The 24,982-nt window shown below is 50.7% G+C and overlaps 2 protein-coding genes across 6 annotated transcripts; one reads left to right on the top strand and one right to left on the bottom strand.

Annotated features, from left to right (window-relative positions):
• Positions 1-54: 54 nt before the first annotated feature.
• Positions 55-15,629, top strand: IL27RA (interleukin 27 receptor subunit alpha). Of its 4 annotated transcripts, XM_045516096.2 has the most exons (15): positions 55-295; positions 731-848; positions 3,695-3,852; positions 3,942-4,099; positions 5,627-5,786; positions 5,881-5,954; positions 8,330-8,350; positions 8,435-8,510; positions 8,606-8,794; positions 11,022-11,123; positions 11,198-11,356; positions 13,917-14,042; positions 14,417-14,510; positions 14,698-14,791; positions 14,912-15,629. In XM_045516096.2, exons 1-15 carry the CDS (start codon positions 202-204, stop codon positions 15,164-15,166), a joined length of 1,878 nt encoding a protein of 625 aa, XP_045372052.2. In that variant the 5' UTR covers positions 55-201; the 3' UTR covers positions 15,167-15,629. The 4 variants fall into 4 exon arrangements, with proteins under 4 accessions (XP_045372052.2, XP_045372054.2, XP_010952454.2 ...); XM_045516098.2 differs by lacking the exon at positions 8,330-8,350; XM_010954152.3 differs by having other exon boundaries at positions 8,330-8,510.
• Positions 15,630-15,777: 148 nt separating this feature from the next.
• Positions 15,778-24,149, bottom strand: PALM3 (paralemmin 3). Of its 2 annotated transcripts, none has more exons than XM_074350613.1 (7): positions 23,912-24,149; positions 21,386-21,434; positions 20,425-20,505; positions 19,766-19,908; positions 19,519-19,603; positions 17,774-17,819; positions 15,778-17,677 (listed from the first exon to the last, which is right to left on the bottom strand). In XM_074350613.1, exons 1-7 carry the CDS (start codon positions 23,950-23,952, stop codon positions 16,014-16,016), a joined length of 2,109 nt encoding a protein of 702 aa, XP_074206714.1. In that variant the 5' UTR covers positions 23,953-24,149; the 3' UTR covers positions 15,778-16,013. The 2 variants fall into 2 exon arrangements, with proteins under 2 accessions (XP_074206714.1, XP_074206716.1); XM_074350615.1 differs by lacking the exon at positions 23,912-24,149 and adding an exon at positions 21,746-21,805.
• Between the last annotated feature and the right edge of the window lie 833 nt (positions 24,150-24,982).

Genomic DNA, 24,982 nt, shown 5'->3' with positions numbered 1-24,982 from the left:
CCCCCTCCCCCTCCCCAGCCCCAGCGGGGACTTTCCGGCACAGCGAAGGGGCTGGGACCCGGAGCGCAAGGTGCGGAGGCGGCGGGGAGGGGTGGCTCCGCTTCCCGTCGCCGCTCGAGCGCTGGCCCCGAGAGCGCGGCGAGCGGCGCGGCCGCGCTGGGCCGGGCAGGGCCGAGAGGCACTGGGGGGCGCGGGGGCGCCATGCCGGGGGCCCGGGCCTCCCCCTTCCCGCCGCGGCCGAAACTGGTGCTGCTGCTTCTGCTGTTGCTGCTGTTCCAGTGGACTCAGCTGCGGGGTGAGTTGTGGAGCGAGCTCGTGTCGGGCGCTCTGTCGCCGCGCTCACGAGAACAGCGCATATCCTCCAGGGTGAAACACAGGTTTGCGGAATGAATGACAGAGGTCCGGACGCCACTCGGCTCTTCACCCGGGGCAGGGATCAGGCAGAGAAAGGACTCGGGGAATAGGCGGCAGCGAGCGGGGAGCCAGAGGCCGGGGTTGGGGGTAGGGGTAGGGCTCTTGGGGTGGTAACAGGATGTGGCGGGCAGAGGGAGAGGAGTTCTGCCTAAAGCCTGGGGAGCGGTGCCCAGCGGCCGCTTCCTGCTGCTCGCTTCCGTCAGGGACTCTGAATCGCCCTCCTCGATTGTCAGAAGTCGGGGAAGTTCAGGTTCAGGTGTGTGCGGGCGCCTGGGGGAATTGACCGTCCCTCGGACCCTCCCGCCTCCTTCTCCAGGCAGCCCTGGGCCACTACAGTGCTATGGAATTGGACCCTTGGGTGACTTGAACTGCTCGTGGGAGCCTCTTGGGGACCTAGGAGCCCTCTCCGCTCTATACCACCAGAGCCAGAAGTAGTGAGTACAATGGGGTGACGGGGAAACTGAGGCTTTGAAAGGGTGACCACTCAGGTCCTGGCATTCTCAGGTTGAGAGGTCCCCAGCCCTGCCCCACCCTCAAGCCCTTCGATTCCAAATTTCCTCATTTCCTTGCTGTGTTACTCTGGACCAGTCACTTTCCCTCTCTGAGCCTTTCCTTTTCCTCTGTCAAATGGTGATAATAAAGAAACCTGCCTCCCGGGGTTGATTCTGAGGATTCAACTCAGGAACTTGGTAAAGAGACAATGCTTAATGATTAGAAGGTGTTTTTATTGCTGTGTGACCTTAGGCAAGTAGCTTAACCTCTCTGAGCGTATGAAAAGTTCATTCTGTATGGTGCTGAGGATGCAGCAGTGAGAGACACAGAAAGCCTCGTGGAGTCTGCAGTCCAAGGGGGTGACTGATGTTGCTTCATGATGAATCACACCTGATGAAACTCAAATTTGTTTCAAATTTGGCTGAGTGGAGAGTAAAAGCAGCATTTAAAGGTGGGAACTGGGGGAGACTTTTTTTTTATAATGGTGGTAAAATACAAATAAAATTTAGAACTTTTTTCTCAAGCATCTATAAGCGTACACTTTAGTGGCATTAAGTGCATTCACATTGTTACACAGCCATCACCACCATCCGTCTCCAGAAGTGGGGCCTAGTTTTATTGGTAGAGGATGAGAGAATAAGAATAGGTCCCCCATTTTTTTAATGAGGCAAAATTCACATAAAATTAAACATCTTCAAGTGAACAATTCTGTGGCATTTAGTATGTTCACAATGTTGCGCAACACCGCCTCTATCTAGTTCCAGAACATTTCCATCACCCCCAAAGGAAGGTTTATCGCCAATAGCAGTCACTCCCTAGCCCCTGGCAACCACTGATCTACTTTCTGTCTCTATGAATTTGCCTGTTGTGGATATTTCGTATCAATGGGATCATACAATATGTGGTCTTTTGTGCCTGGTTTCTTGCACTGAGCTTATTTTTGAGGTTCATCCATGTTGGAGCATGAATCAGAACTTCATTCCTTTTTAATGGCTGAGCAATAGTCCACTGTATGGATATACTGTGCTTTGTTCATCCATTCATCTCTTGATGGACATTTGGGTTGTTTCTGCCTTTGGGCAATTGTGACTAGCAGTGCTATGAATATCACTGTGTAAGTTTTTGAGTCTTTGTTGTCAGTTCTTTTTTTTTTTTTTTTTAATAAATGATGCTTACTTTTATTTATTTATTTTAATGGAGGGACCGAGGATTGAACCCAGGACTTCATGCATGCTAAAGCATGCGTTCTACCACTGAGCTATACCCACCCCTCTGTTGTCAGTTCTTTGGGGTATACACATAGGAGTAAAATTGCCGAGTCACATGGCAATTCTGTGTTTAACTATTTGAGGAACCACCTAAGTGTTTTCTGCAACAGCTGCTCCATTTTAGGTTCCCACTAGCCATGTCTGAGGGCTCCAATTTCTCCACACATATTTGCCAACGTGTGTTTTTGTTGTTTTTGATGAAGGCTTTTATTTGAATCTTTGAAATCCAGTCCTTTGAGACATCTTCATGCCTTTGTCTCTCACCCATATCTGACCCATCAGCAGGCCTTGCCAGCTCCATCTTCCATGTTATCCAGAATCTGGCAACTCCTTGCCTCCTTGGAACCCACCATGGTCCAGTCCCCATCAGCGCCGGACTGGACCACGTAGTCACCTCCTCCCTGAACTCTGGTTTCCACCCTCAGCCCCACAGTCTTTTCTCTGCCCCACCATGCAGAGGGCACTTGTGAATTTCTGCATCAGGGCATGTCCCTCCTGTGCTCACAGCCCTCCAGGGCTCCCACCTCACTCAGGGTAAAAGCCAGAATCCTTCCTGCAGCCCACCAGGCCCCAAACGATCTGCTTGTCACCTCCCTGCCCTCACCTCCTCCCACTTCCCCCCCTCACTCACTCTCTTCCAGCCATGCGAGCCTCCTCCTCACTGTTTCTCATAAAACCGTAGGCACAGTTTGGCCTCAGGGCCTTTGCACTGGCTGCTCCGTCTTTCCCCAGGTACTGCACGGCTCTGCCTTCACATCCTTCAGGCTTTTATTCAAATGTCTCATCAGAGAGAACTTTTCTGACCACCCTCCCTAAAATAGCGCTGTCACCCCCATCCCATCATCACACTGCATCCTCCTCACCCTGCTTGATTGTTATTTACATCGCTTATACCACCATCAGTTTTATATTTATATGCTTCTCATCTGCCTCCCCCACCGGAACACCAGCTCCAGAGAGCCAATCCTTGGCTGCTGTGGGCATATTCCTACTCTCAGCTTCTACAACAGGGCCTGGCACAAAGTATCTATTTGCTAACTGAACAGTTACACAGAAGTAAATGTGGATATGTATATAATAGATGCTCAATTAAAAAAAACAATGCTCACATAACATGCATGGTGCACCTGACACTCGCTGTTCTAAATGCATTCCATTTTGAGGGGAAGGGTCTAGCTCAGTGGTAGAGTGTGTGCTTAGCATATATGAGGTCCTGGGTTCAATCTCTAGTACCTCCTAAATAAACAAACAAACAAACCTAATTACCACCTCCCAATTTAAAAAATGAATTCCATTTCTTATCTCATTGATTTTGCTCCCCTATTCAGTCGTCTCAGTGGGTACATTTATCACCCTCATTTTGTAGATGAGGAAACTGAAGCACAGAGAAGTTAAGTCACTTGCTCAAGGTCACACAGCTCTGAAGCAGCAGAACTGGGACTTGAACCTGGGCAGAGCAGATGTTATTGTTACGGCTCTGGGCCCAGCCCACTATACCATTCCTGCATCTCTCCTCACAGCCATTCCAACAAAATCTGGACTGTGACAGTGCCCACTGGGCAGAGCTGGGTGACCATTCCACGGGAACAGCTCACCACGTCTGATGAACTCCTTGTCTGGGCGGTCAAGGCGGGCCAGCCTCTCTGGCCCCCAGTGTTCGTGAACCTCGAAACCCGAAGTAAACAGGCGAGAGGATGGGTGAGCTATCTATGGGGTGGATGGTCCTGGAGGCCCCAGCTCAGTGGACCTCGTCCTGTCCTTCCTCAGTGAAGCCGGATGCTCCCCGACTGGGCCCTGATGTGGACTTCTCAGAAGATGACCCCCTTGAAGCCACTGTCCAATGGGCCCCTCCATTGTGGCCACCCCATAAGGTTCTGGTCTGCCAGTTCTACTACCGAAGATGCCAGGAGAGGACCTGGATCCTGGTGAGTGTCAGGGACCCTTTCCCCTAACCTGTTCTGGGTAGGGCCCGGGACGTCTCCACTCAGAGACCCAGCCCAGAGCTCCTTCCTCACCTGCCCCTGGAGTCTGTCCACATTCCTCACAAAGGATCTGTACATGCATCTTGTTCAGCTGAAAACTTCCCCCTCAAGATGCTCTATAAATTCCATTCAGTCCCAATCTAAATTCCATGTGAAATTTTTGAGAAACTCAATAAACTGCCTCTAACATTTTGGTGAATGAATAGAAATTCTCAAATTGCTTACATTACCCTTAAGATAAGAATAACAGAAAGAGAGAGGGTATGGCTCAGTGGTAGAGTGCATGCTTAGTATGTAGGAGGACCCAGGTTCAATCCCTAGTACCTGCGTTAAAAAAGAAAGAAAGAAACCTAACTACTCCCCTCCCCCCCCAAATAAATAAATAAATTGTTAAAAAAGTTTTAAAAGTTCTAAAAAGTTAAAACAAACAAAAAAGAATCACAGCAGACACTTAGCATCTACTGTATGCCAGACACTGTTCTAGGCTCCTTATTTACAAGAACTCATTGAGATAGGTGCTTTTTATAGCTGCCCACTTTGCAGGTGAGGAACAGAATAGAGCCTCGTTTGCAGTAAATACTCAAAAATAATAAAAGCAGCTCACATGTCTAGACACCTGCCATGTATCAGGTCCCCAGCTAAGCAATCTGCATGGATTATCTTGTTAAGTACCCCCGAACCCCCTCTATAGTAGATGCTTTTGAGTGCTCTATTTTATAGTGGGGGAAGCTGAATCTCAGAGAAGTTAAGAAACTTTCCCAAGCTCACACAGCAAGAAAATGGAAGACAACTCCAGAGCAATGGGACCCCAGGAGTTGAGGGGCCTGCCCGTGTATTTTAAGAGCACAGCCAGGAAGTTGCATATATCTTCCCTCTCCTATCTCATTAGCCAGAACACAATCACATGATCTTGCCTGATTGCAAGGGAGACTGGGAAGTGTAGTCTTTACACTTGACACGTAAGTTCCCAACTGATAGTCAGGGGTTCTGTTTCCAAAGGAAGAAGGGGATAATGGATATTGGGGGTAACCCACTGTCTCAGTCACAACTTTCGATGCAAAACACTACAGTATAGAGCAGAGTTGTTGTCACTGTGAATATTTATGCAATTCAGAGCAATGCTGAGATGCAGGCTTTGAAATCTGCCTGCCTGGATGTGAATCTCAGCTGCAGCACTCATCAGCTCTGTGATCTTGGGCATGTCACTTCCCCTCTCTTGGCCCTCTTGTTTTCCTCATCGGTAAAGTGGGAATAATAATATAATTTGCCACCTATGGCTATACCTGGCGCAGAGGATGATCGACTTGTCTCTTGCCAGAGATTGCCCCAGTTTTAAAACCAAAAGCCCTGTGTCGTGGGAACCCACTCTGTCCCAGGCAAAGCAGGACAGTTGGTCATCCTACTGACATATAAGGTCAAGTACTTTCAATTCAGTCATAAGCTCTTCACTCTCCCCTGTCTCTCCCCTAGCTGGAGCCAGAAGTGAAGTCCATACCACTGACACCTATTGAGATCCAGGACCTAGATCTCGCCACTGCCTATGAGATGTCTGGCCACTGCCAGGTGGAGAAAGAAGAGGATCTGTGGGGCGAGTGGAGCCCCATTCTGTCCTTCCAGACACCTCCCTCTGGTGAGGATCTCTGGGCTTTACTCTCATCCCCTCTCCAGGAAGTCTAGCCAGTCATGTCATTCCCATTTGTCCCTCCTTTCCTCATCCCTGCCAGCTCCAAAAGATGTGTGGATATCGGGGAACATATGTGGGGCATCAGGTGGACAGGAACTCCTGCTTCTGTGGAAGGTGAGTTGTGGGGATCAGTTACATTTCTCTGCATGTGTCAGGAAACCCCAAATAACGATGTAGACAAGACAGAGGCCACTGTGCTGCCCTCTTGAGGTTGCTTCAAGGCTTCAAGGAGGGGATGTTCAGAGAATTCCTGGCGCAGTGCTGGGCACAAAGCAAGACTCCAGCAATGCTGGCTAAATCTAGGAGAGCTGAGCTAAGACAAGAAGATAGGTACAGGTGTTCTGGGTGGGGGAACATGAGGTGCAAAGATGTAGAAGTAAGACAAGTCTCCACAAAATACAGCACAGCATGCTAAGGCTGTGATGCTAGTATCAAAATGGCATTATGAAAAATATATATATATACCAAAAAAAAGGCAGTATGAGATAACAGACAAGGATGAAACAGTTCTCACTGATCCAAATCTGCTAAGAACCTACTATGTTCCAGGCATTGCTAGGCCTTGGCTCACAGTAAATATGGCAAGAAACAAAACAATAGGACTCATACTTTCTTGGGTCACTCAGTCTAATATTACTTATTTCAACCATACATACACTTACAGAGCTCTTCCTGTATACCAGGTCCTAGCCTATGCACTTATTTATATTAACTAACTTTACTGATGAGAAACATGAGACGCACAGAGGTTGCCCCAAATCATACAACTGATAAGTGGTGGAGCTGAGATTCCCTGGCTTTCAAACAGCGATTCACAGTTTTAGTGCCTCTATTTTATAACACACACTTTGTAGTGTCCCTTTACTATACTGAAATGAAATATATAGATAGTATATAGAATATATGGATTATATATAGAATATATAGATAATATAACCCAAATATATACATATTTTAAAATATATATAATACAGTGTTCTAATTGTAACATTCGGTAGCAAAAAAGGGGAAATAAGGCTACTACATAGTGGAAAAAGATTTGGTTCACCAGTATGATATGAGTACTAAATCTGTATGTACCTCATAACATGGCTTTAAAATACATAAAGTAAAAATTGATAGAACTACAAGGAGAAATGTATGAATCCACAACCATTGTGGGAGATTTTAACATGTGCCCATAAGTACTTTCATAATAAACAGATGGAAAACAAGCCAAGATCTAGAGTATCTGAATAAGTGAATAACAAACAACCTAATAGACTCACGTAGGAAACTTCAGAATGTGCATTCTTTTCATACATAAATAGGATATTTACCAAAATCAGCCACATGCCAGGCTGTAGAGCCAGTTTCCAGGGACTTCAAAAGGATGAGGTGATGCAGGGCACATTGAAAAATTCTCTGATCAGAACACAGATTGTGTTGGAAATTGATAATAAAATCTGTTTAGAAAGTCCCCATTTGTTCAGAATGTTTTAAAATTCAGTGAATATTAAAACCAGGTCCCAAAAAGCTTTTGTATTTATATGTCAAAAGAAGTCTGGTTCTAGGATCAATCAGGCTTTTCATCTACAGAAGTATCCAGTGGGGATGCCATTCAAAAGTCACAAGGGACATGGAACAAATTTTTGTTTCTAAGAGAGCGTGGTTCCCTGGCTCTTGCCTGCCTATCACTGAGGCAACCAAACACTCTCACACGTTTCCCCAAAGCATTCTGGAGGGTACCATCCTCTTTGCTACACATAACCACTCCTCTATACAACAGTGGGAATTTTGCAATCCGTAAGAAACTGCATACGACAGGTGAGGGTGAGGTGGGTGAGGCAGTGTCATACAAATGCAAGGTGAGATCCTGTCTTTACTTAAAATCTTGATTATTTGTTTGTCATGGGTTTTTTTTCTTTTGTATTAATTTTGATTGATTAAAATATTGTATTAGGAGGGAGGGTAGAGTGCGTGCTTAGCATGCATGAGGTCCTGGGTTTGATCCCCAGTACTGTTAAATAAGTAAATAAATAAAAATAAACCTAATTGCCTCCACCTCCACAAAAAAATTGTATTAAAATGTAATTGATCTTGACTGGATCTTTGGTATCCTCTCTTATTTTGCGCACTCACCTCACCCTAGTTGCGGCCCAGGAGCTGTATTCTAATTCCACCTCTGCCGCTGAGCCTTCCTGAGACTCTGTTTCCTCATCTGTAAAGTGAAGCCAACAAAAATATTTCGCTGACTGGTTTGTCAGGTGGCCTCACTGAGATGTATATGCCTGATAAATGGGAGATTTGTGTGTGTGTGTGGAGGGGAGGTAATCAGATTTTTTTTTGAGGGAGGGACTGGGGATTGGACCCAAGACCTTGTGCATGCTAAGCGCGCGCGCACACACACACACACACACACACACACACACACACACACACACACTACCACTGAGCTATACCCTCCCCACAATGGGAGATGCTAACCCCTTCTTCTCCTCATCCCTCAGGCCTCGGGGCACTGTGTGCAGGTGAGCTATAGAGTCTGGTTCCAGGTTAAAGATCAGGAGCTGATCCAGGAGACGCCCTATTGCAACCTCTCCATCCCCACCCAGGTGGAGTGGGCCAGCGTGTCTGCCGTGAACGCCACAATCTGGGAGCCTCCCACCAACCTCTCTTTGGCCTGCTTGGGTAAGAGGCCGTGAACTTCCTCTGCGCGATGCCCTGGAGGTGCACGCAGGGACTTCTGGAGTGGACAGTTGTGATTTCTCTTCTCCACCCTCTAGGTCCTGGCTTCGGCCCCTGTGATGTGGTGGTCAGAAGCATTGCTGGGAGCACAGAACTGCTGGTGACTTGGCAACAGGGGTCTGGGGAGCTGTGGGAGCACGTGGTGGACTGGGCTCGGGACGGGGACCCTCTGGAGGACCTCAACTGGGTCCGGCTTCCTCCTGGGAAACTTAGTGCTGTGTTGCCAGGTGAGGCCCCAGGATACCTGGGTTTCCATTTCAGCTGCTGGAGAGCAGACCCATGGATGGATTTGCAGGAGAGAGTATTAAAGTATCATTAATTCATGAAAGAAATATTCACTGACCCCGACCCACTGTGTACCAGGCCCTGTTCTAGACACTGGTACACAGTGATGGTAGCTGATGCAGATTGGTATTGGCATTTACCATAAGCATTAAGTCATTCAAACTCCCTTATAAAGTAGGTTTCTTGGGGGAGGGTATATAGCTCAGTGGTAGAGCACATGCTTAGCATGCACGAGGTCCTAGCTTTAATCCCCAGTACCTCCATTAAAAAAAAAAAAAAAAGATAGATTTCTGCTCTTATCTTGCAGATGAAGAAAAAGGCCCAGGGAGGTTAAGCAACTTGCCTAAAGCCATACAGCAAGTAGGTGGTAGAGCCAGGATTTGAACAACATAGTCAGGCTCATGAAGCCAAACCCTGAACTATCACTCTGTTCTCTTCTCAGCAACATCCCTGCTAACATTCTTTTTTCTTTTTTTTTAACTTTTCTCCTTTTTTTGGTGGGGGAGGTAATTAGGTTTACTTATTTAAACAGAGGTACTGGGAATTGAACCCAGGACCTCGTGCATGCTAAGCAGGTGCTCTACCACTGAGCTATACCCTCCCCTACCTGCTCAACATTCTTGTAGGGCAGGCAGCCAATGAAACAGAAACAAGTACCTCTATAATGTAATTGGGGCACAAAAAAAAAAAAAGTCAGCATAAAGGGGAGGAGGGAGGAGAGCTATTTTAGAAAGGAAAGGCCTCTCTGGCCTGGGAAGGGTGTAGCTCAGTGGTAGAGCACATCATTATCATGATGGAGGTCCTGGGGATTGAACCCAGGACCTCCATTAATAACAAAAAAAAAAGTAGAAGAAAAGGCCTCTCTGGGTATTTGAACTCAGACCCAAAGGTGAGACAGGGAGCTAAGAGGATGTCGGAGGGAAAAGCAAGAGGGAACAGACGGGAATGTGCCTGATGCATTAGGGTGATGGCAAGGAGTCCAATGTGGCTGGAGTAAAATGAGCAAGGGGGAGGAGTGGGAGGAGGTGAGGGCAGGGAGGTGATGGGGCAGATTGTGCAAAGCTTTGTGGGTCATGGAAAGAACTTTGACTTTTGCTTTGAGTGAAGTGGGAGCCAGAGTGTTCTGAGCAGAGGAGGGATGTGTCCTGCCTCAGGTGCTCACAGGCACCCCCTGGCTGCTGTGGGGGGAACAGACTGGGAGGGAGAGGGCTGGAGCTGAGAGACCTAGAAGGGACTCTGTTTGTCCAGGTGGGAGATGATGGGGACTGAACCTGGTGGGGACCGAGAAGAGGAGAGAAGCAGGCAGGTTCTTGTTGGGGATTCTTAGAGCTGAATTTGAGGGACACATCTGGATGTGTTGCATCTGATACGCTTATCCAAATGGAATTGTCCATGGGACGGTCAGATACTCAAGTCTCAGGCCTGGCAATAAGTTCCAGGCTGAGACTTGACATTGGGGAATCTGTCCTTGGTGTAAAGGACTTGGCAGAGCATGAGAAGGTGTTGAGTAAGAGATTTAGGATAGAGTCCCAAGACCCATAAGTATATACAGACAAAAGAAGAGGACCCCAGTTCTGGAAAATTCCCAGTTGGGGGAGGCCATATGGCAGCAGTAGGTTTTGAGAAGGGACTTCAGGAGCCTCATTTACTCCGATGGGTGGTGTCAGGGCCCCACTCATAGCCTGGTGTTTCTCCCAGCCTCTGGCACCTGCATTCCTGGCCTGAGGGCTTTTTCTGGTCTGAATCACTTTGCCTGCGTAGACAGCTGGAAATGCCGGGAAGTCAAGGCCCCCTCAGATGCAGCCCTCTACAATGACCCATAATGGTTGATGGATAAATACCCCAGCTCCCTCCCTCCTGCCGTGGGCTGGCTCTCAGGCCTGCGCTCTGTGCTGCCACCCAGAGGCCCCCAGCGGGACTGAGCCTTGGTTGGCCATATTGGGAATCTGTTCTCTAACACACCATTTACTGGCTGCCTTTCCTTCCCTGCCTCGCTTCCCCACTGCCCTACTGGTGTTTTCTGGGGTTCCCTCCCCAGAATAATTACTTTTACCTAAATCCTTAACTCAGGGTGTCTTTCTGGGGACACATATGAAAATTCCTACAAAATAAGAAATGAGTGGAGGAAGAGAGCCAACTCTAACTGGCCTTTACTCTTCCCTCACCCAGGGGATTTTGAAGGAGGGGTCCCCTACCGAATCACGGTGACAGCAGTCACTCCTTGGGGTTTGGCCCCTTCCCCCTCAGTCTGGAAGTTCAGAGAGGAACTAGGTAAGTGGTGAGGCTGGAGGATGGAGGGTCCTGGAACCCTGGCAGACCTTGACCCACTGACATTCTCTCCCCAGCACCCTTAGCGGGGCCAGTGCTTTGGCGACTCCAGGATTCCCCTCCAGGAACCCCTGCCATAGCCTGGGAAGAGGTCCCAAGGCATCAACTTCGGGGCCATCTCACCCACTACACTCTGTGTGCCCGGAGTGGGACCAGGCCTTCTGTCTGCATGAATGGTGAGCTCCACTGTGTTGTGCCCCTGCTCCCTGCCCATACTAGACACTCCTATCAGTCTACCCCTCCCCTTCCCCTGGGATGGGCCCCTTTGGTTCCCTCTCAGCCCCTAGGAGAACACATGGTATCATTGGTTCCCTAGCGAATAATAACCCTGGTGGCTATCAATTTAATAGATTGCCATTTGGCCATTAAAAATGAAGATACCAATCTATATTTATTGACATTGAAAGATGCCTGTCACATTACATTAAGTGAGAAAGATAAGAGGTTATAAAACTCCATAGGATGGTTCCATTTTTATAAAATAAACCTGGCACTAAGCGAAGCAGAGGCACAAATATGAAAAGAAATTCCCCCACAATGTCCATAGGCATTATAGAATTATGTATGATTTTTATTTCTTTTTCATACCTTTAGGTATATGCTAAATGTTTGTTCTGAGCACAGATTTCTTTTTTTTTTTTTAATTTCTGGTTTAAAAAAATTTTTTTGGAGGGGAGATAATTAGGTTTATTCATTTATTTTTAATGGAGGTACTAAGGATTGAACCCAGGACCTTGTGCATGCTAAGCACATTTTCTACCCCTGAGCTATATATCCCTCCACAAATTCATTTTAAAAAATATCTTTGTTACCCTTCCCCCCCCAGTTTTATTGCAATATCATTGATAGACATCACTGAAAGTTTAAGGTGTACAGCATAATGGTTTGACTTACGTACTGTGAAATGATTCCTATGGTAAGTTTAGTTAACATCTGTCATCTTATATAGGTACAATAAAAAGAAAAAGCAAGGAAAAAAGTGAAAATACCCTTTTTTCTAATGACAAAAGTTATCTGTTCTTGTTTAAAAACTGACACATTAAAGAAGTATACTCGTGTATCAGCATCCTCCTCAGCATCCTCCTCATTTCACAGATCCTGACAACGCAGCTTCCATATTTTTCCACGCATGTATTAACATAGAGATAGGAGTTGTGCTTTTTGAAAGTTTTAAGCATTTTTTTTTTAATAGAGGTACTGGGGATTGAACCCAGGACCTCCTGCATGCTAAGGATGCACTCTACCCCTGAGCTATACCCCCTCCCCACTAAACTTTTTTATTATAGGAAATTTCAAGCACAAACAAAAGTATGGTAGGGGACAGTGTAGCTTAGCGGTAGAGTGCATGCCTCGCATGCAGGAGGTCCTGGGTTCAGTCCCTAGTATGTCCATTAAAATAAATAAATAAATAAGTAAACCTAATTGCCTCCCCGCCACCAAATAAAAAATAAAATGGAGAAAGAGAAATTTAAAAAAAATTTTAAGTACAAAAAAAAATAACATACCCTCATGTACCTACCATCCAGTTTCAATAATTACCTATTTTCCCAATCTTGTTTCAGTTTATCCCTCACATATTTTTTTTCTAGAGTCTTTGGTGCCTTTTCACCCCTAAATAATTCAGAACTTCAGCATTTGTCTCTAACTGATAAAGCCTATTTTTTAACATAGTTACTTTGCCTATGTTTGTGCATAGTATGATTGCACCTTGCATGTGTAGATAGATAGGTAGATATCATTAGGTTAAAAATCATGTATATTTATTTATATATACCTGTACCTGTTATTATTATTAAAAGAGGACCATGTGCTAGGCCCCTGAGGCTTATGACTGATGTTTTGCAACTTCCTTTTTCTCACCTGATGACTTAGCTTGGACATCTTTCTATGGCAGTTATAGCTTGATCCACGTTCACGTCTCCTATAATCCTGTAACAAACCAAAAAGCTACTTCCTCTTTCGGCCTATAAGCCAAAAAGGGTGATTCAGTTAAAAAGTAAACAAAAACAATTCCGAGAAATGCAAACCTCTTCCCTTCACCTGGTGTGAATTTCCCTTCACTGGATTCCGTGCAGGTGAGGGATACGATACTCATGCAATTTTTTATTTATTCAAATATACCGTTGATCCGTGAACGAAACAGGTTTGAACTGCGCAGGTCCACTTATATGTGGCTTTTTTCAAGGGTAAATACTACATTACTGCATGATTTGCATTTGGTTGAATCCACGGATTTGGGACTGAGGGTACAGAGGAACCGTGGATAAGGAGGGCAGACTATAAGCTATACTCAAATTTTTGACTGAATGGAGGGTCAGCACCCCTAACCTCCATGTTCAAGAGTCAACTGTATATCATTTTTGAGTGTCTTCTATGTGCCAGGCACTGAGCCAGGTCCTAGGAATACAGCTTTTGTGGAGCTGACTTTTTAATGGGGGACATGCAGGCATAGACAAAGTAAACAGTATCTAAGCAGTGTGTTAAATAGTGATAAGTGCTGGATAGAAAATGAAGCAAGGAAGATGGGTAGTGAAGCAGGTGCTATTTTAATTTGGGTGGAGGGGAAAATGGTCAGCGAAGGCCTCACTGAGAAGGTGACCTTTGAGCAAACAGCTGAAGGAGGTGAGGAGATAGCCATGTGAATATCTGGGAGAGTGTGGCAGACTGCATGGCATGTGCAAAGGTCCTGCGATAGGACTTGACTACCACCCTAACTTCTCTTGGTGTGTCCTTCAGTGAGTGGCAGCACCCAGACCATCACCCTGCCCGACCTTCCCTGGGGTCCCTGCGAGCTGTGGGTGACCGCGTCCACCATCGCAGGACAGGGCCCACCTGGCCCAAGCCTCCGATTTCACCTACCAGGTAGAGGGGCTGGGGTGGGACTGACATGGAAGGGGCTTGCTCCATTTGAGGGGGTTATATATTCATTACTGAGCTCCAGTGAGTGGGCAACCTTTTAACATGAGGGGGTGGATATTTACAATTCCTCAGAGCATTTTGAATCTGCTAAATACTGTTTTGGATTATCAGGTGATGTGTGTCTCTGACCCTTTCCCACCATCCCTGACTTTGACCTTTCCACTAGCTCCCCCCCCCCATTCTTAGCCCCTACCCATTCATAAGCCCCGCCCTTTTACCTACCTCCCTTACCTGCTCCCTGCCCCATCTATGAGCCTTACCCCACCCTTCCCAGCTGCCCTGGTGTCCAAATGTTCTTCTGCCTCTCCCACCACCAGATAACACCCTGAAGTGGAAAGTTCTGCCAGGCGTCCTTCTCCTATGGGTTTTGCTCCTGACAGGCTGTGGCCTGAGCCTAGCTGCCTCTGGAAGGTGAGGCTGTCAGACACGTGGGTCTGTTCCCAGGTGGGGAGAGCAGCTGGGCATTAGCTGTGCTTGGGGGAAGGGGGGTAGTCAGGGGACGACGCCTTGGGACTCTGCAATGTTCCTGGACCCTGTGATCTGGGCCTGGGTGTCTAGCCACCCGGACTCCCTGCCCTGAGTCTTACCCACTTGCCAGGTGCGTCCACCTACGGCACAAGGTTCTACCCCAGTGGGCCTGGGAGAAGGTTCCTGATCCTGCCAACAGGAACTTTAGCCTGCCCAACATGGAGGTGAGCAAAAAGCCTGGCTTGTTGAGGCCCTCTGGGGGGGCTGGGGAAAGCTGGGGCAGTGGGGGATAGGTGAGATTTGGTGGGTAGGAGGGAAAGAATCTCAGCTTCCTCTCTTCCCAGGAGGTGCCCCAGGCCCAGCCCCCTGGGGACTCGCCCATACTGGAAGTGGAGGAGATGGAGCAGGTACCAGTTGTGGAGCCCCCTCAGACCTTGGCCCCACTTGACTCTGGGTATGAGAAACACTTCCTGCCCACACCTGAGGAGCTGGGCCTTCTGGGCCCCACTCCGGGCTCCAGGTTCTGGCCTGAAAACATTCCAGGTGGGGAGAAGGGTGCTCATTTGACAGATGAAGATACTGAGGCTCAGAGAGGCTGAGTCACTTGCCTGAGGACACCCAGCCAGGAAGAGCTGCGATTCAAGGACCCCTACAGTGAAGGGCCTGGCCCTACAGGGAATATATGGATGGATGAGGGAGCAAAGGAAAATATATGAAATCCAAAGTGGCAGCTGCCTCCCCAAATCTGTCCTGCTGCTATAATAGAACTGTAGCTGGGCGCACTCCCAGCCTCCCTTGCGGCTGGGCGTGGCCAGGGACTGAGTTCTCACGGGTGGAGCGGAAGCAGAAGGGACGTGTGCCAATACCGAGTCTGGGCATTAGCCGGGGCTCCTCTGCATTCTCTTCTCTTTCCCATGAGTTGGAGCATTGCTGTGCCCTGTGATACAGCTTTAGCCATACCCAAGGTGAAGGTGGGGCAATAAATGGAAAGGAACCAGAGTTCCCGACTGCATGGATCAGAAGTGCCCAGAGAAATAAATGTTTAATGTTTTGATAGCTACAGATAGATCTGGAGGTCTTTTTGTTACAGCAGCCGCATTTACACTCTCACTGACTCATAATCTTTGATGCTAGCAGACAGAAGCCCTCCACTTCTCACCAGGAGACGGTGAGGTGGTTCTGTGTCAGCAACATATGTGCTCACACCGTCTGAATGCTTAACATTTTATTTTCAAGTATAAAGGCTTTGTCACTGAAGGGAGCCAGGGTCAGAGGCAGCAGGCAAGGGGTCCGGAAGCCCAGGTGGAGGCGGACATGTGGGCCAGCTGGCTCCCAGGTGCCAAGGCCCATCCCATGGTGCCCTGTCTGAGCCTGGGACCCTCTGCTGGATGCCAAGAGGCCGAGGTAGCTGTGAGAGGAGCTGGGAGTTGGGTGGCGGGTACAGGCTCACATCACCGTACAACACTGGCACGTCTTCTGCTTAGGGCCCCTCGCCTCTTCGCCCTCAGGAGGGGCAGATGGCTCTGGCTGCTGGGCAGGCGCATAGGTGGGCACAGTGTGGGCACTGGGGTTAGCCCTGGGCCCCTCCGCCTGAAGCAGTGGCTGGCACTCAGCTGGCTGCTCCTGAGCTGGGGTCTCTGCCAGGAGGGGTGTGGCATCCCCAGAGGGGTCCTGGCCCTCAGCAGGGGTTTGGGGCTTTGCCGCTTCCTCCTCCAGGGAGACTTCCTGCTTCTCCTGAGGCTGCTGTCCTTCTTCCTCCAGACTTGGTTCCTCCTTGGCCCCCAGGGAAGCCCCTGCCTCGCTCACCCCCTCTGCCTGACATTCTTTTCCTCTTCCTGACTCTCTCTCCTCTTCTGGACTCAGATCTTCCTTGACCCCTTTGGTCTTCTCTGTTTGCAGTGGTTCCTCACCTCCTGTTCTCTCTGCCTTCAGTGATGCCTCATCTCCTTTTGTCTCTGCCTCCAGTGGTTCCTCACCTCCCATTCTCTCTGCCTTCAGAGATGCCTCACTTTCTTTTCTCCCTGTCACCAAAGGTTCTTCGATTGCCTCAAGCTTTTCCTCACTTCCTTTCTCCCCTACTCCCAACAGCTCCTCACCTCTTTCCCTCTCTGCCCTCAAAGGTCCCTCAACTTCCTTTCTTTCTGCCAACAATGGGTCCTCGCCTCCTTCCTGCTCCGTCTCCACCTTTTCCTCATCTCTCCTCTCCAGCTCCAAGGATTCCTCGCTTCCTTTCCTCTTCTCTGCTAGCGACATTTCTGCCCCTTCTGGCTCTGTGTCCACCTTTCCCTCGCTTCCCTTCTTCCCAGCAGATTCCTCTGCCCGCCCCCTCTCCACCGCCCACGTTTCCTCCTTGCCTCCACCCTCTGCCCCCAGTGGACTCTCATTTCCTCCCTCCCTTCCTAGTGCCTTTGGCTCTTCCAACCCCTCCACCACCAGCTCCTCCCACTCCTCACTGAGAGTCACTCTCTCCACCCAAATGAAGGACCCCTCCTCTCCTCCCAAGTCTCCCCGCCCATTACCATCAGGGCTGCCCCTGGGGGCACCTTCCCCTCCTGCAGAAGCTGCTCCCTCCAGTCCCCCCTGGAGCCTTGCGGAGCTGGTCTGTGCAACCTCCAGGGCCTTGCCCACCTCCCCAGTGGCCTCTGAGTCGCTGCCCTCTGTGCCTCCCACCCCTTCCCAGACCACCTCCATGTCGCCCCTGTCCTCCTTGACCCACACTGGGAGCTCTGGGCGCCCGGCTTCCTGTCTGTCCCCGATGGCCTCCAGCACCATCTCCTCCACCTTAGCCTCCAGCTCTGGGCCTGTGGCCCCCATGGCACAGTCCTCTGTGGTCCTAAGCCCCTCCCACACCACCTTCACCACACCTCCCCCTTTGGCTTCATTCACTCCTTGCTCAGACGCTGTCACCCCGTGACACGGCTCCTGCTCTGGAGTGGGGGTGGATCCACTGCAGGGGCCATTGGCTTCTGAGGCGGCCCCTGCTGCCCCAGGGACCAGCCTCGGGGTGGGTGGAACCCCAACAGCCTCATCTCTGGGCTCAGAGTGGGGCTCTGGGTATGTGACCAGTGGTCCAGCTGGTAGGGAGGCTCTCTTGCTTAGATCAGTCTGGCCTGGAGGAGTCAGGGGAGAGGGGGAGAGGAGAGATGGGGCAACAGAGTGAGATTCAGACCCTTCCTCTGGGGACCCCCAGACCTCAAAATACCCACCTGCAGGACCTGCCTCCACAGTGGGCTCAGAGAGAGGACGGTGACCCTGCAGGAATGTCAGGAACAAGGTCAGGCCAGCCCATCTCCACCACCAGCCTCCTGCATGCCAGTACCCCTCCCCTGCTCAAATACCCTCAATGGCTCCCCATTACCTTGAGGACTAAACCCTCTATTGTACCTCAGGCCTTCCTCACCTGTCTTATCTCCATCTGCTCCACTGCCTTGCACACAGTAGGTGCTTAATCAATACTGTGTCCATGCAGCCAATCCCTGTGTACTGGGGACCTACTCTGCCAGCTACTGAGCTTACTTAAGAGACACTTAAGCCTTTTGCTATTGGACTTACACTCCAGTGGGAGGAGGCAGGTGATAAACATAAATAGTCAGGGAGTGAAAAAGGCTATAGCAGGGGGAAAAAATGCAGGATGAAGGTCTGGGGAGTGCCTGGGAAGTGATGGGGTGCCTCCTTCAGGTATAAGATGCTAGAGGGCCTCCTGGCAGAGGTGACATTGAACAGAGTCCTGAAAGGTGAGAAGAGCCAGCCTTGAGTCAAGAGGTGGGAAAGGGCATTCCAGATGGCAGGGACAGCAAGTGCAAGGGTCCTGGGGTTGTAATGAGTTAGGCAAGTTCAAGGACTAGAAAAGGGAGTCAGTGTGGCTGGAGATGGGGGTAGGGAGTGGAAGGCAGTGAGAGGAAGATGTGAGCAAGTGGAAGAAGAGCTCAGGGAGGGGAGCTGCGGACAGCCTTGCAGGCCAGCTAGACCAAACCGCACAAATCTCCTCACAGTTCCCTGATCCTACCCTTTTTTCAGCTTTCAGGCCTTTGCATAGGCTGTTTCCTCTGCCTGGAATTCCCTTTCTCTTACTTCCTAGTTCCCACCCAGATTCAGCATAGATGTCAGTTCCTCCAAGAAGCCTTCCCTGAACTCCCAACCTCACTCAAGTGCTTCCCCCACATCCTGGGCTCCCCCTCACAGACTCTTTGTACCCCATCTCCTCATCTGGACTGTGGGCCAGGAAGCATGCCTTGCACATCTCCAGCAAGGAACTCCCGGCTTAGACTAAAAACCCAACAAGTGCGTCCCATCCTGGTTAAAGTTCTCTCCTTTTCTGTCCTGTGACAGGCACCTGGGAGCCAAGATAAGGCACCGGGCGAGGTGGGGACTGTGGAAAACCCACACCTCACTGTGGCCAGGCACAAATGTTGCTGGATCTTTGGACTTCACAGACGACCCAGAGAGCCAGATTTTATTGTGAAGGTGTCCTGATTTTCAAAAGCCTGTGCATTGTGCGGCATGTGGATTGTATCTTTATAAAGACATTACCAAAACAAACCTTCAAAACCCAAAAACCGTATATAGATGCCTCAAATTATGAGAGCATCTTGTGGTGACTCTTTCCTACCTTTAAGGCCAAATTCCATGAGCACTTCCCCACATTTTCTGACTACTTTCCTCATTCGGAACATACCAGCAACCATATATCAAAATGTTCCCTCACACCTGTGCCAGGTGCTAAGCTATGATCTCATCGAATCTCTCTCACATCTCTTCCACGTGTGTGCTGTTCTTGTGCTCAGTTTAGAGATGGGGAAACTGAGGCTTGGGCACGGAAAGCGACTGGCCCATAGACCACAGAGCAAAGAAGTAGTAGAGGACCTAGCATATAAACAGTACTTGGAGGCGTCCTGCTTTGGGCCCTGCTGGCCACACCCCTCCCCCCACCATCTTCCCCCAAGCTCCTCACCTGTCTGCGCCAGGTGGGCCTGCCTGAGGGCTTGTGCTGGGCACCTGTGGATGCACTTTGCAACAGCTGCAGCTGGGACTGGAGTCTGGGGAAGAGAGGGGCTGCTAGGACCCTGGTCCCCGGCTCAATGGACCACTCCCCCTCCCTTCCCCTGCAGTCTCAACTTGCTGCCTCCCCAGAATGGGCTGGGGGTGGGTCTCAACCTAGTCAGGCTGGGGCAAAGCCATCAAGCAGGGATCCTACTCACGTGAACAAGCTGTCTTCCAGGTTCCGGATGCGGGCCTGAGCCTGGCCCTCAGGTGACTGGGGGTCTTGCAAGGTGGGGTCTTGGGGTCGCTCTGGCTCCTCAGCCGCCCCGTCCATTAGCCAACGTTCCCGAAGAGAGTTCCTCTGGACGTGGGCAGGGCATATGGACTATCCCACCTTATGTAGGGCCCCCTCCAGATCCCCCATGCTGGGCAGATTTCTTATTGCCCCACAATTACCCAGATGGGACAGACATCTCTCCCTCAGGCTGGGGTACGTGCCCTCACTGCCCTCCATCCCCTCCATCCCCAACAATGCCAGGTGGGACAGACACCCCATTACCAGCCCACAGCATTCCCAAGCTGGGAAAAACACCCATCCATCTCCTCAGCCTTTCTAGAATGGGACAGACACCCCCAAAAGTGAAATCAACGTCCCCATTGGCCGCTCCCTACCCCAAAGCTGAACAAACATCTCCACTGCCCCACACTCTTCCCAAAGGTGGAACAAATGTCCCCATCACCACCACCCCCTCTCTCAAGCTGGAAATCAATAAACCCCCATGATTAGGCACAGGCTCCTTTGGCCCTCCGAACTGACTCTCACAGACACCTCCACTTCATTGCCCGGGTTAGGCAGGTGCCCCCTCCCGCCCCCAACCTTGAGCCGCTCCACGCGGAGTTTCTCTTCTTCCAGCTCCCGGCGCGCGGCGCGGATCTCCTCCTGCAGCCGCCGCTTCTCCTGCGCACAGAGGATCCGGGGCTGCCCACGGGCCGGGCGGGGCCGGGCGGGGCCGCCGCCTCCCCGCCACCCTCCCTCCTCCGCCGGGCTTGCGGGGGCTCCCGGGACTCCCGGGGCTGCGAGTTGCGCGGGGCAGCGGAACACACGTCGGGGCTCCAGGCAGGGAGGGGGCACAGGACGCGCTGACTCAGCAGCGAGTAGGGGCGGGGCCAGCAGGGGCGGGACCAGCCGCGCCCGGGAAGCTGCGGAGGCCTTGTTTGCGCCGAATGGGGGGTCCGTGGATGGGGAGGGCCTTGTAAGGGTTATCTGGGGGGCGGTGTCTGAGATATGGGGTTAAGAGGGACGGGGTTCAGAGAGATGGGGGTCCAGATACGAGGAACAAAGGGAGGGAGCTAGTGAGATGGGGGCTCAAAAATGGAGGTGAAGTCATGGGGGTCCAGCGAGACTAGGATGCAGAAGTTGGGGACCAGAGATGGGGCTTAGTGAGATGGGGGTTCAGAGAGATGGGGTCCACAGAGATGAAGATTTAGATATGGGAGTTTAGAGAGATGAAGTCCACGTATGGGGGTCTGAGAGACGGGGTCCAGACGTGGGGTGTTTGGGAGACAAGGGTTCAAGAATGGAGCATTGGATGATGCAGATTTCAAGAGTGCGGAGCCCACAGCTCTCCACTCTGCGGGGAGTAGTGACCAGACAGAGAGGAGGGGCCTGAGGACTTAGGTGGGGCGCCCCAGGGAAGGCTGAAACTGAGGGTGCTCCCCTCCACCTTCACCGCACTAGGCCTGCTCCCCATGATAGGTGGGAGGTGAGGAAGAGGCATTGAGCACGGCTAGGGGTGCCCAGGGCGCTGGGCGGAGCTCTCTATTAGGGCTTCCCTTACCGCGATGACCTCTAGCCGCTGCCGGTAGAGGGAGCTCTCGGCCATGGGCCTGCAGGGAGAGAGCAGGGGTTGCGAAAGGGGTCTCCCAGGGCCCCACCTCTCAGCAGGCCCGTCTCTTGAATACCCCTCTTTAAGATAAGATCCCTGAGCTGCTTGGAACTCAATCAAAGCCCAGTGTTTTCCTCTATCTCCGCTTTGCACCTGAGAGGAGTCGGGGCAAGGGGCAGGGGTCCTGTGAGGGGGAGAGAGCAGAGACCAAAACAGGTTGAGCTAAATCCCTTCCCAGGCCTGACATCGCCTCTCTGAGCCTCAGTTTCTCCATCTCTAAAGTGGGCCGGGATAGCTTGACCGTCACCTCACCTTGCAGAGAGATGCCCTTCCAAGGAAGTATCCGTGCAGGAAAAATCTTAGGACCTAGTGCTCCAAAATCAGTAGCATTGTTTATTATTAATAACTTTAATCATTTCCAATAACTTTAATAATTTATTAATTATAATGATCATTCCCAGTCTGTCCTACAGAAATCCTGCAAGACCCCAACACGCACTGTGTTTGCTTCCAGTTCCACACCCTCTCTGGACCTTGGCTCCTACCCAGCCAGCATCCCTTAAGCACTAGAGGGTGAGGAAGCCTGAGAAGTGTTCATCCCACTGTGGACACATACCATTGCCATGGTAACTCTGGAGCTGCCTCCTCTACCAGCAAACCACCCTCGCTGGGGGTAAGGGTCACCAGGTCACACTGCCTAGTGCTGGACTCTGAACTGGAAGGAGGGGGAGAATGACTGGCCGTTTAAGGTTTAACCTGAAATTCCCCCATCACTGTCCTCCTCAGAGCACCCCAGGATCCTCAGTGCCCAAACTCCAGGGCCACCCCCTAGCCAATCCAGACTTCCCCTGGAAGCTGAAGGCAGTTTGTGGGTGCTTCGGGGAGTCATCGTCACATCAACCTATCATCACAGACCTGCACTGAGTGCTGACTATGTGCAGGCGCCTCACAGGCTGATTATCTAGAAGGATATATCCGTCTACCTGTTGGCCCTGACATTTAGCCCAGGGTGGGCACAGAGTGAGCCCTCAAACATTTATTAATTTGAGCACTAACCTATTGAGTGAGCATTAACCTCACTGCCCAAACTCTAGTGGGGCCTCCCGGATCTTCTCTGGCCTCACCACGAAGGCATAATAGCGAGCTCACATTTAACACATACTATATATAGCTCTCTAAGTGCCCCACGGTGCTTCCGCTCGGCTCCCACAGCCACCTCCCCCTCCTTGTTCTGATCCTGAGACACTGTAGCCGACTCTACTGAATTGACATTCCAACTGAGAATAAAATCAGCCAGCCAGTAGCCAATGCACACCATGTGCCCGGCACTGTTAAATGCTGTACATTTACTCATTTAACCCTCTCTACCATGCTAGGAGGTAAAATCATACTGTCCCCATTTGATAGATGAGGAAACTGAGGCTCCAAGAAGTGGTGAAAAGACTTGTCTAAGTCTACTGAGTCAGGATTGAAACTCAAGGCTCTCAGGCCCAAAACACTGGGAACACTTTGGGGAAGTGGGGAGTCCAGGCATCCTTGTCTTGGCAGCAAGGAGACCAGAGATCAACTAGGGGGTCTCTGACTTCTCTTAGGGCAGAGTACTGAAGTCATGCTTTACAGGGTATCCCAAAGGAAGCTCAGACCCCCTGCTAATAAGTTTGCCCCTACGGGAAGGCTGAAGTCCCCCCTTCTGCTCTCCCACCCTCAAGCTGTAATCTCCTTGCCTCTTCCTTGCTGGGGGGGGGGGATCAGGTTCCCGTTGCTAGGCAACCAGGTTTGTAGTTGGTGAATAATGCAACAGGGAACCCAAAAGAGTGAGGAACCAAATTGGGGTCCCTGGAGGGAGCCCCTTTTCCGGAACTCTTTGCAAACCTCTAGAGCCCCTCCACCCTCTTACTTTAAAAAGCCCTCACACCCTGAATATTAAAATACCCTGCACACCTCTTGAGATGTTACATATCTGTAACTCTACAAGAATAGCATTCATGGTGGTGGCCTTTTTTGCCCCACCAGGAACAGTTGGTGGTCATTTCATTAAACAAGTGATTGTTTCCATTTTGCCCTCCTCTTTCCCAGTTTGGGAGCTGTTAACTTTTTCTGTTGAATCTTAAACATTTTCTCCTAAACTGGATACTCAGGGATGATTCTAGAGGCAAAATATGGGAGTGAAGGGACCCTGACATTCCCCGCCCCCACCAGATAACAGCCCCACCCCCAGGCTGGACTTTGGGCTTGAAGCCTGCCAGCGGAAAATCCCCAAAAAAGAAGAGGGTGGGGGTTCACATCTCCCACCTGACTCTCTGGGGAGGGGGCATTGAAAAGCCTGTAAGGTTGGCTGCTAGCCTCCCTCCACTCCTTCTTGGGAGAGGCTAGCTGGGACTCTCACCACCCCCCATCTCCCGACAGTAGAAAGGTCAGCGTATTCCATGAACCCCTCCCAGGCCCTGCCCACCGGCCCCCCTGACCCTGGACACTTACATGAGTGTGGCCGGAGCCCACACCTGGCTCTGCAGGGCCATCTCTGCCCAGAAGCCCACGTTCTGGTCTTCGAGTTCAGGACCCACCACCCGCTTGTGGAAAGGTGCCCTAGAGGCTGTGACTTGGCTGTCTGGAGTTGGAGGGGGGGACCTGCAGGCGGGCACTGGGAGAGCTGGTCCAGCTGGTTTGGGCCAGGAGGCAGGAGACACACGGGCTGGGCTGAGGGGGGCTGGGGGCTGGCGGGCAGTTCTGGGGAGGTACTATCAGCTGTCCTGATCAATTATTTACCAGCTACTGGCCTCCTTGCTCCACTCAGCTGCCTCCCGGCAAACACACACTCACAGGCACAGTAGAGCTTGTGGACAAGAACTGGGAGTCCCTGACCCCCCTCAGACAATAGCGCCTCCACTTGGCACCTTAGAAACTTCAAGTCCAGCTGCCCACCAAGGGTCACCCACTTTTCAGTGTCGTTGCACACCACACATGAGAGATACTTTCACACACTACTGCCCTCCCTCCTTGGACCCTGGCTCTGGGAAGATAGGGCTGATCTGGCTAGAAGATTCTAGAGACCAGAGCCTGTGCCCCAGGGAAGACAGAAGGCCTGGGCTCTGGACAATTCTGGGCAACTTCCCCCAGGTTTCTAGGCCTCAGTTTCCCCTTTTGTAGAATGAGAGAATTAGATCAAATGACCTCCAGGACCCTGGACACCTCTTAGATGCTATTACTATTGGGGAGGGGGTGATGAGGAAAGTCTAGAGAACTTCCTACCCAAATTTTGAGGGTCCCTGTTCTACCCTCTATCTCATTCTTAAAGGGCCAGCACCCCTTTCCTCAGCTGATTATGAGTTTCCTTCAACCACCCCTTTGGGAAAATTGTCTCCTACTCTCCAGGCTGGTCTCCTGCAGCCCCCAGCGCTTCCCTCATCACAGCCCTGGTCACACTGTGCAATTCTGACATGAACCTCAATGAGAAGGCCCTTGTACTTGGGCCCCTTGCTTTAGAGGGCACGCTCCCCATGGGGCAAAAGGAATGTACCCAGCTAAATCCTCCCTCCCTCTTCTAGATCC

Source organism: Camelus bactrianus, chromosome 22, assembly GCF_048773025.1.
Source record: "Camelus bactrianus isolate YW-2024 breed Bactrian camel chromosome 22, ASM4877302v1, whole genome shotgun sequence".
NCBI lineage: Eukaryota > Metazoa > Chordata > Mammalia > Artiodactyla > Camelidae > Camelus > Camelus bactrianus.
This window is presented reverse-complemented; position numbering and strand designations above follow the sequence as displayed.